The sequence below is a fragment of the Zootermopsis nevadensis genome, unplaced genomic scaffold (genome assembly GCF_977971745.1).
Source record: "Zootermopsis nevadensis isolate Lab colony 2312 unplaced genomic scaffold, Znev_1.0 Znev_ptg000010l, whole genome shotgun sequence".
Classification (NCBI taxonomy): Eukaryota; Metazoa; Arthropoda; class Insecta; order Blattodea; family Termopsidae; genus Zootermopsis; species Zootermopsis nevadensis.
In genome coordinates, this window is record NW_028259142.1 from 9,027,987 (window position 1) to 9,051,004 (window position 23,018).

The 23,018-nt window shown below is 41.8% G+C and overlaps 1 protein-coding gene across 6 annotated transcripts in view; it reads right to left on the reverse strand.

The window, feature by feature from the left end:
- Nucleotides 1-22,610, reverse strand: part of LOC147874225 (uncharacterized) — a 40,065-nt gene extending 17,455 nt beyond the window's left edge. For all 6 annotated transcript variants that reach the window (XM_087346478.1, XM_087346476.1, XM_087346474.1 and 3 more), the window contains exons 1-3: nucleotides 22,534-22,610; nucleotides 9,772-9,864; nucleotides 8,290-8,425 (exon numbers count right to left, since the gene is read on the reverse strand). In XM_087346478.1, coding sequence (XP_087202604.1) covers nucleotides 8,290-8,425; nucleotides 9,772-9,864; nucleotides 22,534-22,600 — 296 coding nt within the window. In that variant the 5' untranslated portion in view covers nucleotides 22,601-22,610. The remainder of the gene's footprint in view (nucleotides 1-8,289; nucleotides 8,426-9,771; nucleotides 9,865-22,533) is intronic.
- Nucleotides 22,611-23,018: the final 408 nt, after the last annotated feature.

The window sequence follows — 23,018 nt, forward strand, 5'->3', positions numbered from 1 at the left end:
TGATATTTGTGTCTTTACAGGTGACAACATGAACACATTTCTCAATGAAAACTGACATCTCGTCATTGATGACCTTGGCAAGTCTGTGTTCTACACCTTAGGCAGCATAGTGCACAGAATTCTTTCGAACGTCTCCAAGAAGATTCCATTCAAAGAACTGTATGCCGATTGAGTCAGACCCGATAACTGCATGTTTTAGAAGTTATATGATACATTAGAACGTATATTCTCCATTATAACCGTTCCAGCTTTTCGAATCGGATTACTCTGCTTCTCAGTGTATTCGACCCAAGGGTCGCTTGATCGAAAACAGATCACACAGGCAGATAAAAAGTTCTGAAGTCTATACGTCCGTCCAGTACAACAGTTCCTTCCAGACTCTCACAAAGAGCTTTTTCTCCACCACAGTACAATTTTTTCAATTTTCCGCAATTCTTTTCTCCAAATATAAATCTTTAAGTTCAACAATTTCTCCATTCTTAATAATAATGTTTGGGGAATTAATAATGTTAAATATTTTTTAAAATTTTCTTTCTGGAAATTTTTTTGACATTTCTTTAAAGGTCAAAACTTACTCATCCTTAACTTTGTTAAGTTTCAATCATAATATCGTTATATGTTTTTTTATTATATTTAGAAAAGGGTAACATCACCAACGAAAATGTTATATTGAAAAATAAGAAAGAAATACATCAAGGACATGTAATTTTTCAACTATCGCAATTAGAATGCCTGTTGTTAAGTGCAATATGAATTACGCACTTGATTTTAAAGCTTAATATTTTTCAAAGCAGAATGTAATTATGCATTTAACATATACTAGTGCCACCAAAAAACCTTTACTTGTAAATATTTAGAGTTTGATGTTAAAAAACAGATACTTCAGGGCAATTTGGCATTCCCAATTTTGTTATAGTCTTTCCCAAACGGGAAAGAACGAGATTGAAGATAAAAAAATTCAGTGAGTTTGAACACTGTAATGTGAGGGACATTCATTTAAAAATAGTAGAGTCGGTGAACTTCGATATCGCAAATAATGTGTTTCTAAAAATGTACGAATCTTGTATTTCTTCCAAGAGGGTCGGGTGAGATGGTGATGGAAAATTTATTGATATTCCACATGAATTTAAAGATTTGCGACTTATGTATGTTATGGAAACCAGCAAACGTACAACAGTAACAGTGGGTGACAGGACGATTCTAACTATACTAGATGTGGTGAAAAGAAAATTATAGAAGAATGTTAAAAAAAAAGATAAATTTTATTTTAATGCCAATTATTTTCAAAATAGTTTTTTTCCCAATTTCTCAAGTTTTTCTATGAGGGAAGTGCATTTTATCCCAAATACTGAAGGACTTTGTCAGTTTACTTTAGTTACTGCTTTGGTGAACTCATTAAATTCAAAGGAAGTGTTATTAAGGAGACAAAAATATAACACACAGTTAGTGTCTGCATAAGCTGATTTAATATTTGATGATATTCAAGGAAATATTGTATAGCTCGACAGGTAAAGATTATCTTTAAACTGACATTCGTGTATTTCGATGAAATATCCAACATTGTAAAAGTCAGAAGTCTTACCAGAATAGGTGTTAAACGCAGCAGGTATTTTTGCGTTTGATGCAACTCCTAACATACTAGTAGATTTCGGATAACCACTTTCTAGTCCTAAGTTAGGATACTCAATCACGTAAATGGCATTTTGTATGAAAAACAGAATTTTGCCAGAAGATCTTTGATTACGTGGCAAAAGTAATAACAATCAGCAATAAGTTGTGGTTTATTATATGTAGGTGACTGAATATTTACTATCCGAAATCATTTATTATCGCTCTCGGTGATCTAGTGATAGCGTGCTTGTAACTAAACACAAGGTTTGCGGGTTCAAACCCGTCCGAGGTCGAAGGATTTTTAAGGGTGATAAAAATCCGTTGCACATGGTTGGGAAGTATAGCAGGCTGTCCCATGTCATAGATTTACGGCATGTAAATGAACCTAACGAGCATGAACGAGATGTTTCGTAAGCAAAATTAAGCGACAATTTCCCAACCATGTATCTGGTCAAACTTCCAAAACGTCCCCACCAAATGTCTAAAATAGATCAGTCAGCCCCGGAAGGAGACGCCTATATTCTACGTAGGAGAAAAACGGGTATAAGAAGAAAGAAGAATAAACTCATTTATTGTGAAATTCTTACATAAGGTGATTGACGATTAAAGGCATTTGACATTGTTTATTAGACCACGTATTGGTTCCGGAGGCAGACTTTCAATATTAAACTGGTTGTCCATTTAGCTCAAATATTATTTTAATGCAATTACTTTTTTTAAATTATACACTACAAGTCTAATATATATATATATATATATATATATACATTATGATTCTAAAAGGACTTTACAAGTTTGAAAGTGTATAGAAATTTAATCACAAAGCTTACAGAATCGGTTGAGGTGTTATTTTGTAGCAAAACAAATCAAGTTTCACTAACGTTGTGCTATAGTATCGAATTCCGTCACCGCGAGCGCAAGCGGCAGTGCATTTTGAAATGACTTCTTTCACAGGTGCGGAGCGCGTTTGCTGTGTGCTTTCGTTTGAAGAACCCAAAACTGCGACAATGGTTCAACGGAATTTTCGCACCCAGTATGACAAGGATCCTCCCAGTAGTCCTACAATTTACTCTTGGCACAAGAATTTTGTTGCGACTGGTTGTTCTGTTCGCCATGACAAATCTCCAGGTCGCCCGCGTGTTTCTGATGCTCTCGTTGGACGAGTGAGGGAGAGCTTTGTCCGTAGTCCTGCGAAATCAGCGGTACGTGCGTCTCGTGAGACTGGCATTCCACAACCGACCGTTTGGCGAGTGTTACGAAAACGTTTGCACTTAAAACCGTACAGATTTACCATTGTGCAAGATAAAGTGGCTCGTCAGGAATTCTGTACAGAACGTTTGCATCGGATAGGGGAAGACGAAACATTACTGGACTACATAATCTTTAGTGATGAATCGACATTTAATGTCAGTGATAAGGTGAACACCTGCAACTGCAAGATTTGGGGCAGCTAAAATCCACGTACATCTCTGGAACATGTTCGTGACAGCCCAAAGGTGAATGTGTATTGTGCCATTAGCAAAGTTCTTTTTCCATGAGAGAACCATCAACGGTATCGTGTATCTGGATATGCTCGAAAATTTTCTCATACCACAATTAGACGAAGATGATCAAGAAGGACGCATTCACTTCCAGCAAGACGACGGACCACCTCACTACCTCACAGAAGTCCGGGATTTTCTCAATAACCGTTTCCCAGGTCGGTGGATTGGTCGAACAGGGCCGATAGCATGGCCATCTCGTTCTCCAGATTTGACACCTCTCGACTTTCTCTTATGTGGTTTCATTAAAGATCGTGTGTTTTTTACACCCTTGCCTGCCAGTCCCACTGAGCTCAAAGCTCTAATCACCGCCGCAGTTGCAGAAGTGACACCGGATATGTTGTATCGTGTTTGGCAAGAAATTGATTTCAGGTGGGATGTCTGCCGTATCACCAATAGTAGTCACATCTAACCAAAATGACTATTTGAGGTTACACGTGATTTATTTTTCTATAAAATGACACCTCAACCGATTCTGTAAGCCTTCTGAATAAATTTCTATATACTTTCAAATTTGTAAAGTCCTTTCAGAATCACTCTGTATTATCATTTGAGTGAGATATTTCTAAAGCATGCTTTATTTCATGCAATAAAACGAAAAATAAGTTTATTTGATGTTTTGGGGTTTTATCATCGATATCTAGATTCCAATCTTCAACAGAATCAATATTAATTTCTACTGGTGTCGAACTGAACCCGACATTTTATTTTCCATTGCAAGTTTATGAATTTTCTCATTCCTTAGTTCTTCTAATTTTTTTTGCTTCAATTACTGTTACTGAAATAGCCGCAGCACCTCTAGCTAAAGAACTAATTGCGCCTAACGCAGCTAGAATAGCTGGAGTCGTAAAAATAAATCCACCAATATGTTCTCCATGGATGTTTTTAATTTTCTTAAAATGGATATATGTTAGTTTCAACGACATTCCAGTTTCTTTACCAGTGTTTTTATCATTCTCTTCACTTTGTTTATCTGTTAAAACGCAATATATTATGAGCTGTTTTAGTTTATTATGTCCGATTTTGAATGTAAATTATTTTAGTTTCTTTTTTATTATAAGGAATCAACTTTTAAAAACCTAAACCCCCATCCAATTTTCAGTTTCTTGTTTATAGCAAGTTACGTTGCAAGAGCTTGAATTACTTCTTTAAAAACGATGTTTGTTTACTAAAGACTCTACCCCAGGCATTGTATTCTAAAATTATGTCAGCTTCAGGTCTCAATTCTAGATCCTTATAATCTCTGTAAGCTACATCATACACTCTTGCAGCATTATCTAACGGATGTATCCCCTAGTCACATCTTTCTAATCTTTCATTTAATTTGGGACCAGGGCCTAGAAAATTGTATCTGGCAACAAGAAGTTTGTTGTGAACAGCATTGATGTTATCGTTAACAAATCCTTTCCATACATTTCTATCCAGAATTTTGGTGGTAAGCTATATATAATTTTAATGTAATAACATATTCTTACTATCGTTTATCGGTAGCAGAACCAACGTCACTATCCTCGTGATAATATATAAACCCATCAGCGTCCGCAGGTTTGTAAAGTAGACTGGATCAACTTGTTTCTGTTCCTTAAGTGTGTACTCAATTTCGGTTTCTGTACTTCGTGTCGCATCGATTACAGGTTGCTGACGAAATTTTTTTGTTAATAAATACCTTCTCTTTCTTGCTATGTAGCCTCGAGACATGTTACAAGGTAATCCTGTAACTTAATATTTTCTTAGTATTTATTATTTAAAAAAATATATTCATTGTGTAAAATGAAAAACATAACTACTACAGAAGCGGGTACTGGAAATACCGAAACGACTAAGAACGGTAAAATATTTCGTAAACGTATCTGCAATATATGCGGTAAGACTAAACGTCAATTCGTGAGTGACGGTACTGCACCGCGCTGTAAAAAATATATGTATAAACAAGGAAAAGATAGTTAACGAACTACATTTACCGATAAGGAAAAATTACCCTACAGGAGCTAATATTACAATAGTATAGACGGCATTCTGATTTGGTTAAAATTACAGGAAGTAATGGATTCAAGTACATGTTAACAACAACCGACACGTTTTTAAACTAAAAGTTAAATCCTGACAGAGTATCGTAAAAGCTTACGAAAATCATTTTAATGAGCGGAAAATCATCTTTAAATAAATAAAGGAAGGAGTCTGAATTAATGAACAAGTGTGACATAAACCAATGTTCAACATTTAGTAACAAAGAAGCTGCAATCTGCGAAAGATTCAATAGGACAATCAAGGAGAAAATGTGGAAAACGTTTTCTGTTCAGTGTAGTATAAATGGTTTGACATCCTTCTAAAATTGTTTAGTAATTGTCGTAACAAAAAGCACCGAACGGTAGGAATAAAACCTGTAGAGTTCACAGATTCAAAATTTGTAAAATTTGTTTAGGAAACACTTTATGAACCTATAAATTAAAGTTCAGATTTGGAGGCAATGTTCGAATTAGTAAAGTAAATAGTTTATTTGAAAGCGGCTACACACCAATCCGGTCAACGTATTTGTTTGGTGTACACGAAGTCATTTCTTCTAATCCGCCAACATATTGAATAAACAATTTAAAAGGTTAAATATTTAAAGTTTTATTTTGCGAACCAGATATTTTAAAAAGAAAATACAGTGGTATCTACTTGGTTGAGAAAGTTCTGATAAAATCTGACGATAAAAATTTAAAAATTATTTTCCAGGCACTTTGGCTTATTTCGTAGGAAAGCTTAGGTTCTAGGATCTTTCCTTTCGGGGTTGACTTATAGAAGTACTTTATACCTTTTGCCGGGTTCCCTACTTAATTCGTGACTGCTGATACAGTAAATTCACAGTTTCCCAGTATATCTACTGGGAATTCCCCTTTCCACCATCTGGTGACACACAGTGTTGCATTTAGGGTTCGGTTTGTTGGTAACACATACATGGTTATTTCCATTTCCCTCACTTCCATTCAGAGGCTGCCCTATCGAGGAATTACCGAACTCCAGTTGTTGTTTTTTGTGGGTTTAGATGAAATTCCGTCGTTAGTAATTAAGAGTTGTTCTGGTATTTTTACACCCTTGTTAACCTATATCTTTAATTTAAGCTTCCTTCCCCACCTTTGATAGACTTTTGGTTTTGTACAGTGCCCTAGTCCGTTCTAAAATTGAGTATGCATCCGTTGCTTGGAACTCTATTCCTAATACTGACTCCTGTAAATTGGAAAGGATTGAAAGGAAATTTGTAGCTCTATGTTACACTTGATTTTAATGGCGTGTGTGCTTATATTTATGAAGATATCTTAGTCAGACTAAATTTAAGGAGGAGGCTTCTAGATGCGCTTTCCCTCATTAATGATTGTAAAGGCAAAATTAGTTTCTCATCGGTATACGATACAGTTAGTCCCCGCATATCCACTAGGTTTATCAGAGACTACTCTACCTTTAATGTACAACGTAATTTCAAGGCCAGTCCCTCAAGCAGACGCGTATCTGCTGCCAAAGCAGTCTGTAGGAACATCGACATCTTTACCAAAGATTGTATTTTGCTTACCGATATCAATCAAGTTTTTAAATAATTATAATTGTTAACAGTGAAATCAAGGAACTTATAATATTCAAAATACTTCATTTTGTCCATATTTTATGGTATTTAATCTTGTAAGTTTTTTCTAGTTTTTATTGTTTTTTGTTTTTTTAGAATTAATGAATTGAATTATTATATTAGTTAGGCATATTATTTAGCTCATTTACTTGTGAATTATCACTCAATAAAGGAATTAAATTAAATTATTATTAATATGGTAAATTTATATGTTTAGTTTCATTTGTTTGATTTAGTATTTTAAATATTTTACTTTTATTGTTATCGAAAAGAATGTAATTATTGTATAATACATCATCCTGTACTGTTGTTCAGTGCTTGACTGTTATTGGTATTATCCGGCTGCTGTCAGGCACTTAAATAAACGAATTGAATTGAATCAACGTATTATTATTTTCAGCTTTACGTTAAACCACATTTATAATCGTATATTTGACTGGTGATCTTAAGCTTTCACGGCGACTATGTGTTTTAATGAAGAAAACACCTTACAGGGCTGGTAGCCTTTAAAGAATTCGTTATGTACAGTAGATTCCGATTAATTGGGCCATCTGTTAATCGGGGCAGCCGTTAATTTGGGAGAAATCTTAATGAACAAAACAAATCGAGAACGGTACCTGAATTTTCTTCGCTTATTTGGGACACCAAGCCGTTTAATCTGGACAGATAATCGACTATTTCTGTGCAGATCGACGGGAACGAAGACAGGTGGCGCAGAGAAAGAAATATATGTAAAATGGTGGCTGCTTCACGCTTGAAGCAACTGAATAATTTGTACATAAACTCTCTGAAGCTGACTGTGTCACGACGGCAGTGACAATAGATAAACAGAGGCTTTCAAAAGTCGGCCTCCATCGTTAATGTTGGTTATTTAAAACTGCTACTAAATTAGTCCTATTGTTGGAGACAGTTTCACATTTTACTCAGTTTTCTGTGACAGTGTCCATCTTTGGTGAGGCATTTGACACTGCTTTTTCATGTGAATTATTTCAGTATCAGGTTTAATTTTTGTGGTTGTACCCTTCAAAGAGTTCAAAAGTAAGATACGTCCTATAGTAGCCGTCACCAAATTGGATGCTTCAGTGCCGCAAAGTACGTCACATGTCTACCCCGCATTTCTAAGTGATCAATAGAGAAATATTTTTCTTTGCTACGCTGCGAGTGCTGCGCTGTAGTGACTCGCCTGGGATCCCATATTCGTGTTACAGTGCTGTACTATTTCTTGTAGCCTCGAAGCACGTAATTCGATAACAGCTACTGTTGTTTCTATTTGACTTTTCTTATTAAGTTTATCAGTTGTTCACACCAACAGTTACTGCGAAACACTCGCAAAATGACAAAGCGGTCTTTTTGACTTAAGCTGTCATAGTGTTATTAAAAGCATACGCACGACGCTCAGAAAACATCTGTGGACCTGTTGACAAGCCCTGGTATAGCCAAAGAACAGATATTTCTGAAGTGTGTAGGAAGATTTGAAAGGAAAGTAATCTCTAGATATTTATTCATTTACTCTTCAGTGTATAATTCAAATTTTACCTGAAATCTTCAATAACGGCATCCTTTACTCCCGCGATGGTGTAATTGCTGGAAGATGCATTTATACCGGAGTATGTCAGAGAAAGGTTCTCGACCACTAGTGGATCCAAGACAGGGATGTCATACTTCTGATCTCCTGAGAAATGAACAATCATCTTGAAACAGATAGAGTAAAACGCCTCAAGTTGATCACTCCTATATCCTGGACACCCCTTTATATTGGACACTTTTAATTGGAACCGGCGAATATCCTTTAATTTTACATGTACACAGTACCCTATAACTTGGACACTCCTTTATCCTGGAACTTGAATACCCCTTTTGTTGTAAGTTGGACAGGTTCATGCACTTAGCTTCAATGCTTTTCAGGGAAACGTTCTCAGTTACATATTTTGTTATTTTGAATTTCTGACTGATGAATGCCTCCTCTCTGGATGATTATCTTATGGACATTGAACCCATCATTGGAATGCGTTGCAAGTGTTTAACTATTCTTTTGCTGAACCCTTAACTGGACTATAGTATTGCAGAAGACACAGCTTTAACTCCATCAGTACTGTGCTTGCATTTGAGTTCAGCTATGGGAAAGTGAAAATTGGTGGAATTAACTTTAGAAAATGTTATTGAGGCTGGGTTGTAATGTGCAATGCATGAGAATGGGCTTTAGAAGATTATTATTAATACTATTGTCTTGATAGATATCTAGCTTGGTTATTTGTTTTTTGTATTTCTTTAACGTTTCACATTTATATTAGTATTCCTAGGTGGATTATTTGTTATTATTTATATTTTCTCATTTATTTTTCTTTGTATATAATATTGTTTAAATTTTGGGCTTGCCTCTATTTGGCTGTTATATTTAATTCAAGTAATCCTACAGTAGTTAGTGTATGTAAGTAAATAGATTATATTGTCATTAGAACACAATCTGATTTTTCTCTTTCCCTCTAATTTGGACACCTCTGTAAGTTGGACACATTTTCGTGGAACCCCAAGTGTCCAACTTAGAGGGGCTTCACTGTATCAGCGACCTCGACATCTACGAATAATTGCTAAATATTCCTCACGCACAAAACCACATTCGTAGGTCACGAACTAGAAGCTTGGTCCAAGTAACTTACCGAGGCCAGTTGTAATCCTGCCAACTTACCTACAGATTGTGACGAAGAGAAGCACGGGTTCACACATATGACAGCTGTACTAAGTATATACACTTTTACATATTCTGAATGAGCAATCCAAATTTATTATATGAATACATATGAAAAATTTAAAACATCTTTAACTTTAAAACAGCAACGGTATTTTTCGTATTCTGCTGCAACGTGTTTGAAAGACTAAATATTATCTAATCTTTCATCCTCGAAAACAATTATTTGCATTTATTATGACGTATATAATAGAATCCATATTGGGAAGTAATCTGAAATATAGTGTCTCATAATGATCACTGCAGCTGGGAAGTGTTGCAGTGTAACTCACCTTTGATAATTCTCGGAATAGCAGCTCTACCATTCCTTAGGGCCCATTCATTCAACTTTGGATCATTTCTAGAACATGGCTTAATGTAGTCCGCTGAAAAGAATTCAGTATAACAAACATCTGCTCAAGAACATGCCGATAACAAACTTTCCTTCACTGTTCATCGTTCTCGTATATTTTAAGTGGGACTGTTTCTCTGATGGTTTGTGAAGAGGAGACTCTGGAGCAGAATGAAGACTCTCTCAAAACATCGCGGTATGGGGGCGCTATAGTGATACTGTGGGACGCAGCGTTACAAACTGAAATAGCGTTGTTAAATGCAGGCGTGTACACTGAATGCGTAACTTCTGAGACACAGCTTGAGAAATTACACCAAGTCTTTTACGGTTATGAAAAAGAAGACTAAAAAGATATGATAAACACACTTAACGTCTGAACAAAGATTAGCTTAAAGTTGAGACAAGAAGGAAGAATAAACTTATTTCCAGCTTTATTCCGAAAAGGAGCCTTCAACTACCTGACCAATGTTTGTGGCATTTTGCAAATATATCGCCCGGGCTTTATGTGGAAGTCGTAGTAGTAAAAGAGCGACATAATGTTTCAGTTAAACTACCGGTACAGCTTTGTTATGTGAGTCAGTGGCTACGGGCCGGGCGATCCGGGTTTCGATCCACGACAGAGGGAGTTTTTTCTAGTATCTTCATCAAGACCGCTTTTGGAAACGCTCAAACGCCTGCCCAATGAGTACCGGAGTCCTACGCAATTTCGCGAATTCTATTCGATGAATTTTAAGGGTTTAGAAGCACCTCAAGGAACTTCTTTCTTTAGTGTAATGAAAAAGATTATTTTATAAGCTAAACTGCTCTTTCTTAGTCGTTAAAAATGCTATTTAAATAATTAAATATCGACAGGTTCTTGTCATGGCTGTCATAGGAATTGTAGTGTACCTCACTATGAATAAAATTGCTATAATATAAACAATTAATATATTTATAATGAAGATGGCTGTCTTGTGGTTTGTAACGTAGTAATAGTGCTGATAATTGAGGCAGCAGGTACTTGTGAATCTTCGGAAGAATTCTAACAGACTTCACGGAACTACAAATCGAAAGGCACCCATTTTCGTAGGTGCAGTTGTGATAACCTCAAATCCTTCACCACATGCTGGAATACGTAACGAAGTCCATATTTCATAGTCATTCTGAAAATCCGAAAAATTTCAGCTAGTCAAAGTATTTGTCTTTATGGGACCAAAAGATCCGTAATCGTGGTCATAGTAACCCGCCACCGACCCTAACCTGATAGTTAAATCCAGCTTATGCAGTCAAACTATATTTTTTTTATTTACTTTTCCTTCTGTGCCTAGATCTCTCAAATGGTGTTTTGTCCTGAATTTTTTAAACAAAAATGTAGAACGTGTTTTTCTCATGGCATTCCTCCATGTTATATGTTTGCTCTACTGAGCTTGAGTTATTTAATAGATCTAACACTATTAGCTTTGCAGCTCATGAACAGGTAAAAGTGAAGTAAAGCTTTTCTGATACACAAAATTTAGGTGTTTGCGGGGAGTGGAGGTACAGCTTCAACTATTTCTTGACCTCGGCACTAGGGGCGGTGAGGTGGTCAGCATCACGCCCCGGCCGCGCTTTACTCCTGGGAAAGAACCCCAATCCCATTAGACAGGAGGCTGGGTGGGCCCCAGAGCTGGTCTGGACGTAGAGGCTAGAGGAAAAATCTTCTGCCCCCGTCGGGGATCGAATGCCAGACACCCAGCCCGTTAATGAACAAGTATTTAGAAATAATGAATGATGCGTATACTTATCACACAGAAAAATAAAAAAATATTTTCTTTGATACTAAAGAAGTACTTGCAGGAACTAAATATTATGAACGTGGGGGCATACTATACATTTTCAGAAAACACTCTTCGTCTGCCCACGGAATATTATGTAAAAAGCGCTAAAACTGCATAGAGGACGATTATTTGGAATCAGATGTGCTCTCCGCAAGTAATCGTTTGGATGCAATTGCTCTTCTTAAAGTACTGCGAAGAATCTTGATTCGGATAGACCGAATCCTTGTGCGATATAGCGTGACCTTCTCCACGGCTGTCAATTCACAGCTGCAAGTATGACGTCTTCATTGGGTGTCATCCGTGCAGTCTGTTCTTCTGGCTATGGTATGGTAACCCAGACAGAAGAGTCCCTGGTCCTCCAAGTTGGGGGTTAAGCGCAGGGCCAACAACCCAGCCTCGTAAAAAAGGTTAATGTTGAGAATAATTTGATGATTGAAGCCGGACTGTCCTCACGAGGACGAACATTAGCAAGGAACAAAGATAAAAATATGGTACTAAATATTGGAACGTGGAAAGTGCGCACTTTGTTACAAGCAGGAGCGATGAATGGTATAGCTGATGAAATTATGAAAAAAGGAATGGAAATTGTTGCTATACAAGAATTTAGATGGAAAAGTAAAAGAGCAATTAATAAGGCAAAATTCTCCATATATTATTCTGGGAAAGACGTTAGACAAGGAGAATGTGGAATAGGATTTATTGTTACCAGACAAATGCGTAAGACTATGCTAGCCTTTACGCAAGTAAGTGAAAGAGTATGTACACTTAGAGTAAAAGGTAAATTCCATAATATAACCCTTGTTAATGTCTATGCACCAATCGAGGGGACAGAAGAGGTGGCAGTAGATGGGTTTTATGATGAATTGCAGTCTGTATGTGATAAAATTTCGAAACATGACATGATAAAAGTACTTGGTGATTATATGATTATAATGCGAAGCTTGGGAAAGAAGAAGTCTATGTCAAACTATTTGGAAGGAATAGTCTACATGAAGAAATCAATAATAATGGCCTAAGAGTAGCACAATTTGCAGCTGCGAATAATTTAAGGGTCATGAGCACATACTTCCCAAGGAAAGGTATTCATAAGGGTACTTGGAAAATTCGTGGAACAAATAATTTTAATCAAATAGATCATATATTGGTATCTAGGAGATGGACGACAGAAGTGGAAAATGTGCTCACATTCCGAGGGGCAAATTCTTATTCGGACCATTATTTAGTTGGGTTTAGAATGAAGCCAAAAATATCTATGGTTATGAAAGGGAAACTGGAAAAAATTATAAGATGTTATGTAGAGAAATTAGAAGATAATGGCACAGTACAGGAGTATCAATATAATTTAAAATTAGAAGTACAAAAGATAGAAAAAGGGCCTAATATTGAAGATGAATGGAACTGCATAAAGAATGCCATTTTTAAATACAGCACATATAACTGTTGGAGATACAAGGAGATCAAGAAATGAATATTGCTATGATGATGAATGTAGATTTGTCTTGGAACAGAAGAAGCAAGCTAAAATGAAATGTTTACAAAGAAATACGAAAGCTAATAGAAATCTTTATAATGAAAAACGGATATTGGCCACCAGAATATGTAGAAAGAAGAAAAGAGAAGCGTTAGGAAGAAAGATCGACAGTATGATAAAACACCATCGTAGAAATGAAAGTAGAAAATTCCAAAAGGAGCTTAAAGAAGTAACACAAGAATTCAGACCGAAAGCTGTAGCATGTAAAGAAAGTCAAGGGACGCCTGGCGTATACAGAGTTCCCTGCGAGTGCGGAAAAGTCTACATCGGCCAGACAGGCCGTTCCGTTGAGGCCAGGATCAAGGAGCACAAACGCCACATCCGGGTCGGGCAGCCCGAGAAATCTGCGGTTGCTGAACACCGCTTCAACTTGGAACACAACATACAGCTAGAGGACACTTCTATCCTCTCCTCAAAAACCGCCTACATGGATCGGTTAATCAGGGAAGCCATCGAGATCGAACTTCATCCTGATAACTTTAACAGGGAAGATGGACTTCACCTGAGCCGGTCCTGAAAGCCTCTTATTCACACACTCCGAGGACTCCGAGAACGAGCAAGAGTGCGCCGCCAGAACCAACCAGACCACTAACTTGGCCCTTTTCAGGGCCCTTATCCATAAAACCAAACTCACCTTTCTCTCTCTACTTTCTCTCCCTCTCCCACTCTCGCCCACGTGCTACCATTGGTCCACTCCCAAACCTGCTCCCATTGGCTCGGGGCAGGCTACACCTATTACTTCCCTGCCTATAAATCCAACTCCTCACACCGGGTCCACGGACGGTTAGATAGAGAAGGAGGGTAGAGGATGCGAAGGATTGGATCTCACTTTTCGACACTGGTCGAGAGAATTGTCTGGTTCAACACCCTCAGCGCTCGGCGAGGTATGGACGGAGGTGACCTGGCCTTTCTGAAGGCCCACCTCCCTGAGCTGCTTCAGCAGGTGCGGAAGCAGCTTCTGGACGCCATCGACGCAGAAAAGCAGAAACAGCGGGCGGCAGCAGCAGCAGCAACAGTCGTGGTCGGAGGGCCTACTCGAGCCAACGCTGGCAAGAGGAAGGCCAACGAGTTGGACTTGTCCAACTCGGGCGGTTCGACGGAACCCGCATCTAGGCGCCCGGCGCCCGGGCCACTGTCCGGAGCCGGGTCCACTCCTCTGCCGGCACCGGCAAAAGTTCATCGGCACGATGGCTCGGCGACTGCTGGGGTGGATTCCTCGGCACCGCTCCCCACTAAAGCCGGGGCCTCGCAAGAGGTTAAAGGAGTGAGGGACGTGAAGTCGTCCCGCGGACCTCCCCTCGCTCACCCCGCCGCGCTGAAACCGCCAAGCGGGACAGTGAAGCCCGCAGCCAAGTGTCCCGGCTCCCGGCCGGGACCCGCTTCCTCGATGGAGGAGGCACCTGGGCGCAGGCCTCCCCGGGCTTCCGGGGACCTGTCCGGGCCGCTCACTGGCATGTCATTTGACGCCGCTTCTTCCTTCCACGCTCAAGTGGACAAAACGGCTCCGGGGAAGCGCCGTAACAAAACCCCGGCGTACGTCTATGGGGTGAAGGACGTACGCGGTTTCCTGCATAGCATTCGCACGGAGTCGGCCTGCGGGATCGTGGCGCAGATGAAGGGAGAAAACCTGACCCTTGTGCCTGAGACCGCCGACGGGTCCCAGGCCACCGTCAGGGTCCTGCGTTCCCTCGGTGAGGGCGAGGGTGTAAGTTTTCACACATTCTCCCTCCCCGAGGATCGGTACGTGCGCCTGGTGATTAAAAACCTGGGCGTGCGCATGCACGAGGCCGAGATACGCGAGGAGCTGGCCGCCATGCACATTGCTGTGCAGGGTGTCCTGCAACTCCGATCGACGCGCCGGGCCATGGACCAGGACGGTGATCGTCCCCTTACGCCGCACTTCATCGTGTCGGTAGCACGGGGCCACGACGTGGCGAAAGTGCGTTCCCTTAACGAGATCTGCGGTCTTGCGGGTCAAGGTGCAGACGTACGTCGCACCGAAGGGGCCCACGCAGTGCAAGCGGTGCCAACGCTTCGGGCACACGCAGCGGAACTGCGGCTATGCACCTAGGTGCGTGGCCTGCGGGGACGCCCACCCATCCGGGTCGTGTGCCACCCCAAGCAGCAGCTTAAGTGCTGCAGCTGCGGAGGCAACCACACTGCGAACTATAGAGGTTGCAGCAAGTGGAAGGAAGCCAAGGCGGCCGCTGCACAGCGTGCGAAAGGGGATCGCGGCAGAAAGGACGGCGTCTCCACGCGCCTGCCAGCGCCCAAATCGGCGCCAGCTAAGCCTTCTCTGGACCAGGAGAACTTGGGCCCTGGGTGGAACCACGTGGTCCGTGGTGGCCGCGTCGTCAAGGCTGCGGCCATGAGGAACTCCGCCCCAACGCCATCTGGCGCCATTGTACGGACAGAGCGGCAGGCCGTCTCTAAGGCCGGCCGTGCCAAGCCCGCTCGTCCTGTGGTGCCGGTGGCAAATCCCACTGCACCTGTTCCCAACAAGCCCGCACCTGCCCCCAAAAAGACAGACCCCACCCCACCCAAGGGCCAGTCGCCGCTCCAGGACATCTCAGACATCCTGGAGACCCTCTCACCACGGGTCTGCGTCGAGTTGACACGCCGTCTCCTCGCCGCGATCCATTCCCTCCCATCCGGGGGGTCTCGTCCGCGAGCCCTCCTCAAAACCGTTCTCCTCTTCATGGCCGACAATGACTGCACGGCCTAGAGGACACGGTGGTAAAGCCTTGCGGCTGGCTTACTGGAACGCCGACGGTGTTTGCGGCAGGAAGCTGGAGCTGGAGCAGTTCCTCGGTGACTACGGAGTCGATGTTTGCCTTCTGTACGAGACGCACCTCACGTCGGGTCGGGCCTTGAGGTTCGCAAACTACGTTTGCCACCGTACGGACCGCCCGACGATGGGGGGCGGCACAGCGATCCTTGTCCGCAGGGGCATTGATCAATACCCTGTGCCGGTCTCGGGTCTGCAGCAACTGGAAGCAACCGCCATTCACCTGGTGCTGGCAACCAGGAAAGTCAAGCTCGTGGCGGCATATCTCGCACCCACCCGGCCATGGATTGAGTCGGAATTGACCGAGTGCTTGAGCGGGGGTTTCCCGGTCCTCTTGGCTGGTGACCTCAACGCGAAGCACACGGACTGGAATTCTAGGCTGATCTCTGCTAGGGGCTCGCTCCTGCGTGATTACGCCAACAGATATTCCTGCTTGATCTACGGGCCGGATTCCCCAAACACGGCTCCCTACACACACAACGCCACACCCGACGTCCTTGATATTGTCCTCATCAAGGACTTCGTCCTACCGGTTCACCTGACTGTATGCCCCGCACTCAGCTCAGATCACCTGCCCGTCCTCATCGACACCACGTGCCGATCGTCCTTTCAACACCTGCCTGATCGCCCGGAATTCGCGAGAATGGACTGGGCTGCATTCCAGGCTTGCCTCGAAAGCAGACTCCCGGGGAACCCCGTGGTAAACAACGAGGAGGCAATCGACAAGTGCGTCGAGGAGCTGACCAGTGCTATCCTGGAAGCCACAGCAGCGTCCGCTCCCAAGCTTCGACCCCGCGTTGACAGGCGGCCGCTTCTGCCCGCTAGTATTCGGGATGAAATACGCCTGATGAACCGGCTGAGGAGGCGGTGGCAGGTCACGAGGTACCCCGCTCTTAAGACCCAGGTTAATCGACTCCAGAGGTCGGTGACCTACCGTCTCAACGAGTGGCGGAACGAACAGTGGAGCGACACGCTCTAATCCTTGGACTGCGAGGACCAGTCGCTTTGGAAGATGACCAAGCGGGTGATGCGAGTCCCCACTCCGTCGCCCCCCTTGATAGTGCCGGGAGGACTGGCTCTCTCGAACCCCTAGAAGGCAGAAGCCCTGGCCGACAGCCTTGAGGTCCAATTCCAGCCGGTAGACAACCCGTCGGACCCGGCTGCAATTGACATGGTTAACGAGGCGATGCGAGTATACGAGTATGCCCCCGCAAGTGAACCGAAATTAACCAGTCCCTTGGAGGTCGCCCAGGCCATCAAGGGACTCAAGTTTGGCAAGGCTCCGGGCCCCAACGGTATACCGAACAGGGTCCTGAGACATATCCCACGACGCACGGTAACCTTTCTCACGAAAGTGTTCAACGCGGTCCTCCGCAGGCAGCACATCCCCTCGGCATGGAAACACGCTCGCGTGGTGTCCATACTGACACCGGGGAAGGACCCTACGCTACCTTCTTCCTATAGACCCATCACTCTTCTCGACACGGTCGGAAAGCTCTGCGAGAAGATCCTCCTAACGAGGGTCCTACACGAGGTCAGCGAACGCGGGCTGCTGCGCGACGAGCAGTTTGGGTTTCGACCCAGACACAGCACGTCGTTGAAGCCCGCTCGCCTCGTCGAAAGGGTCAACAGAAACCTTGATGAGAAGCGGCTAACCGGCGCGGTTTTCCTGGACGTGGCCAAAGCCTTCGACACAGTCTGGGTCCAATTCCTCCTATGCAAACTGACCGTCCTCAACTTCCCGTCGTACTTGGTGAAAACCATCTCTTCCTACCTCGCTGACCGGACGTTCCAAACGTCCTTCCAGTCGGCCACGTCCACACGTCGAGCCATGCGGGCTGGAGTTGTGCAGGGCGGACTTCTCTCCCCTGTGCTCTTCAGTCTGTATGTCAACGACATTCCCGTCCCGCCTCGTCGAGTTAGCACAGTACGCGGACGACACGGCTCTAGTAGCCACGTCCCGTAGCTTCTCTTTTAGGTATCTGGCGACCTACCTCAGTAGATCTGAGCTCTGGCTCAGGGCCTGGAGGATTGCTATAAACTTCTCGAAGAGCACCGCGGTTCTCTTCGTTTCGGCGAGAAGACGCATCCAACAGCCCAGAGCGGTGCAGTTTCTCCGACAGCCGATCGAATGGGTCAAAAGAGCTCGGTATCTGGGGGTCACCCTTGACGCCGGGCTTACCTGGTCGGCGCACGTCAACCAGGTGGGAAAGAAGGCGGCGCAACGATTAGGTGTGCTAGGCCCGCTCATCAATAAGCGAAGTGGCCTGTCCATCAGGAACGGTGTGCTGCTCTATAAGCAGCTCATCCGTCCCATGATGGATTACGCATGTGCGATCTGGAGGTCAGCTGCCCGCAGCCACGTCCGGAAGCTACAAGTTCTGCAATCCAAGTGTTTTCGCATTGTTACTAACGCGCCCTGGTACGTTAGTAACAGGTAAATACATGAGGATCTGGGGGTCGCTTTCTTTGCCGACCACACCAGAGCACTGACTGAGAGATTTGACTCGAGGTTAGCTGGTGTGGGGAACCCCTTAGTCCGGCAACTCGGGAGGCACTCGTGCCGAACGAGGGCTGCCAGAGGTCGCCCAAGGGCAACCGAGGGCGACCGATTTTCAGCAGGCCAGCCGAGGCCGTCCCCAAACGACGGCCAAGTCGGCACAACGAGTGGTTAGACTACTCGGCTACCCTGACTGAGGTTTTCCGTGCTTTTCCTCAGTTGTAAGGCGAATGCCAGGGTATAACTTAATAGGGATACGACCCGCCACCTCCCCGATCTTGGAAGCCATCAGCTGAAGTGATCTACACCCCATGCCGCAGAGGCCTTCAGCCGAAAGGGCCCATCCCTCTCTGGGTTCAAACCCCAGAGATCCAACCAACCAAATTCCTTCGGACAACTTGCCTGACGGGATAACCTCCCATCAGCAGCAACAGATCCAAGTTTGAATGGTCGAGGCTCCAGCCACGGCGTAACCCATTTAGCGTCAGCAAAATTTCCGTTTTTTATATTAAGACCGTTTACCATTTCCAGCAATGCGCCTTGAGCGCAGGAATGGTGTCACCTAGGTAGGGACGATGCTTGCGCTTGCGCAGACCTCCGCCCTCAGTTAGCTTTTTGGTTGGTTGGTTGGTCGGTGGGCTATTGGCATATTCATCGCCCTGATGACGGAGGTAGTATGACCTCTGAAACGTTGGTTAACATCGACCAAACTACACAGCGCAACAACCCAGAAGACGGATATCTTCAAAGTCAAGGGAATTTATTGACAGAGAACGGTGATATTGTTAATAGATGGAAAGAGTATTTTAATGGTATCCTGACCGGAAATATAATTGAGACAGAGCATCCGACATAATATACTGTGGATAATTATATTGAAGATCCTATGTTTGAAGAAGTACAAAAAGTAATCAAATGTTTGAAAAATTGTAAAGCACCCGGAAGTAATGGAATTACTGCTGAACTACTAAAAAAAGGGAGAGTCAAGTTATGGGAGAGAATACATTATCTGATATTGTTAATCTGGAAAGAAGAAAAAATTCCAGAAGAATGGACCCTAGGAGTAATACAACCTATACATAAAAAAGGAGATAAAATAGAGTGTACCAAATATAGGGGAATTACACTTCTGAATGTAATATATAAAATCTTGTCCAGTATTTTATGTAATAGATTGATTGTATATGTAGAAGAGATGTTAGGTGAGTACTAGTGTGGCTTTAGAGCAGATAGATCAACGATAGACGAGATATTTGGATTGAGAGAGATTCAGGAGAAAGCCTATGAATATAATATTGACTTACATAACGTATATGTTGACTTCAGACAAGCATTTAATAGTCTCAATAGGGACCAAATGTTAAACGATATTCTCCTACTAGGGATACCATCAAAATACGTCAGGCTCATTAAAAAAACGTTGAAAGACTCCAAGGACTAGTAAGAGTAGGTGGTGAGCTAACTAAACCATTTAATGTTAATATGGGAGTTAGACAAGTAGACGCTTTCTCAACAATACTTTTCAACCTGACGCTGGAAGCATCTATTCGGAAACTTGAGATATCATGACATATAGGCATAAAATCAATACAAGTGAGTGCGTATGCAGATGATATAGCTATTATTAGCAGAAATAAAGCTGCACTGGAAGAAACAGTATTAAAATTGATAGGAGAAACACAATTAACGGGGCTAAAAATAAATGAAATGAAAACAAAATATATGAAAGTTACAACAGCAGCAAGAAATATCACAAATAAATTGAGAATAGGACATTACAATTTTGAACAAGTGCAGATTTTTAATTACCTGGGTTCACAGATTAATACTATAAATTCCTTAAGTAATGAAATAAATCACGTATTGTGAATGGTAATAGGTGTTATTATGCCTATCAGAATTTGATGAAATCTAAAATACTGGGGAGACAACTTAAACTGAGAATCTATAAAGTTCTGATAAGACCAGTAGTCACATATGGGTGTGAAGCCTGGACATTAACTAGCTTTGACGAGCAACAACTCAGAATATTTGAACGCAAAATATTACGGAAAATCTATGGTCAAATACAGAATAGTGATGGCTCCTGGAAAATTAGAATGAATCATGAACTAGGTTATATCATACAGGAGCAGATATTGTGAGGCTAATTAAAAGCAAAACGTTAGGCAGGCTTGGACATGTTGCAAGAATGGAGGGAAACAAGGTAACTGGAAGAGTGATGGAATGGAGACCGATAGGAAGAAGGATGAGAGGGAGACCACGGAAACGATGGATAGACGACGTAGAGGAGGATTTGAGGACGATGGGAGTGAGAGGATGGAGAAGAATTGTAAATGATAGGAGAGAATGGAAAAAAAATCATCGAACAAGCTAATACCCACACAGGGTTATAACGCTATAAGAAAAAGGCGAAGCAGAAGAAGAGCGTGTAACCATATTGACGGTGACGTCCATCTCGAAAACTAAGCGTCCCAGGATATATGTTATTTAACATTCTGCACTTATTTTTTGTGACACTATGGACTCCATGTGCGTGAATTTCATTTCACTTTGTGTAATATAGAAATTAGGTATCGGGTAATATATTAAAGAAATATAATTTCATGTGAAGCAATTCATGTGGTTCGAACCACATAAAGTGGCGAGAAAACCTACACGTCAGTCGAATGAAAGACATTTTCTTCCAGAAATAACTATTCTAATGTCCTGCATTCGTATCGAGGAAAATACGCAAAACTCCCTTTATTTCAGCTAAAATTGTTTATCGTTTTACTTCAAGTTTCAAGTTACAGTGAAGGAAGATTTTGTTGGTGGCAGGGAATTAACTTTGAAACAGTGGACACATATTGGCATCAAACCCCTAGAAGTTCTATCCTGATTAAATAAGAGAACCAGACTGAAAAGTATGGATAAATGCAGTTTTCTTTAGTGGCATCGTTATTGTCTGTCTTCTTTTTGTGTTTACGTAATGCGTTGTAAATCCACTAGACATTTTTGGCAGTGTATAGAGAGACGTTAAAACGAATAATGTTATTAAAACTGACACATGGTAATTAACATCATCACAGCGAACGGTTTACAGCCTTCTGGCCGTTTATTACATCCTAGTCACTTAGGATTCTTTGCCCTTTTTTCAGAGTAGCAGGTGGTGAGACTGCTGCCTCCCTCATGAAGATAAATACCATTATAATAGAAACGTTTTGCATTTAGTTTAATAAAATGCTGTTCACAGTGACGAAAATTCAATTATTCCCTTTTATAGAGTGACCAGCGTGTCATATTTTGTTCCAATGTGTCAGAGGATTCAAAATAGAAACTTGGATCTCAGTTTGGGGCTAATTACAAGGTGGTCCTTAAAATATCTTAAATATAAAGAATCTTATAAATGATAATATCCGTATTATGGACGTGCTATATATTATAATATTTTCACCAAGATGTATGGACGAAAACAGTTAAGTAAAGTCGTAAATAAAGAGTTCCCCCTCTCAAAATCGAAACTGACCCATGATATTTAATGTATATTTGCTATATCGAGTCTTATCCAAACCTGTTAGGTAGTTTGTACCCATTTACTATGATATGGGATAGGTGAGTAGATGAGTTCGGCTTTTCCTTTTCGGAAGCGGCAAAAGATATTCAAGGAGTAGGATTGTTGTGAAGCAAAATTCACTTTTCCGGCTAAATATATGGCGACTCTAGAAAAATCTTTGTTGTTGTAAAATATAATAGATACAAAAAATAAAATCATGAAGCTCTCTCGCTACACGTCATGTAGGCGCTTGGGATGAGAGTACAAAAACCCTACACATTTTAACTTCGGCATAAGATGCGGGTCAGCTTTACGACCTGGACTTACTTCTTCCCCGGGAAAGTACTCCGGTACTGAATGCTTGTAAACGTATCTTGCTCCAAAGAATTATTTAATCAGTCAGTCATTTGTTTTGATAGGTTTTATGTGATTACTGACAAGAGTAAAAATTCTTCCAGTACAAATAATATCATTATAAAAATTCCATTAAAAAGTTTCATTTGAAGTACTCACTATACATTAATCTAAATATACTGACTTTATTGTAACTTACGTAGGTTGAGTGCTTTAGCGCCGATGATCACAAGGTAGAATGCGAAGATCGTTTCAACCTTTGTCATGGTGATGAATTCTTCACAATGTCATGAAGGTCAAAGCGCTCCTCTCATATATACTTTTAAACCGGGTCACCTTCATTAAAATATGAAAAAAAATACCTACGTCGTTGTAGCACAACTGGTTGTTACATTAATTTAGATTCCAATCATGGAAATAATTTTTGGTGTATATAACTATCGTGGCTCTCAGTGTTATATTAGCATTCACCATTAGCAGGTTCGCTTGTGCCGTAAATTGGGTATAATTTATTTCGAAGTTCCACAAAGTTGACATGTCTGTAATGCTTCAAATTTAGAAAAAGTTTAATAACGCCATTTATCTTATGATATGACTCAATAAAATTTACAGTGGTTTATAATTTAACCACAAAATAGAAAACCAAAGTCAGGATTCGTGTTTTGTCATATTATTGTTAATTTG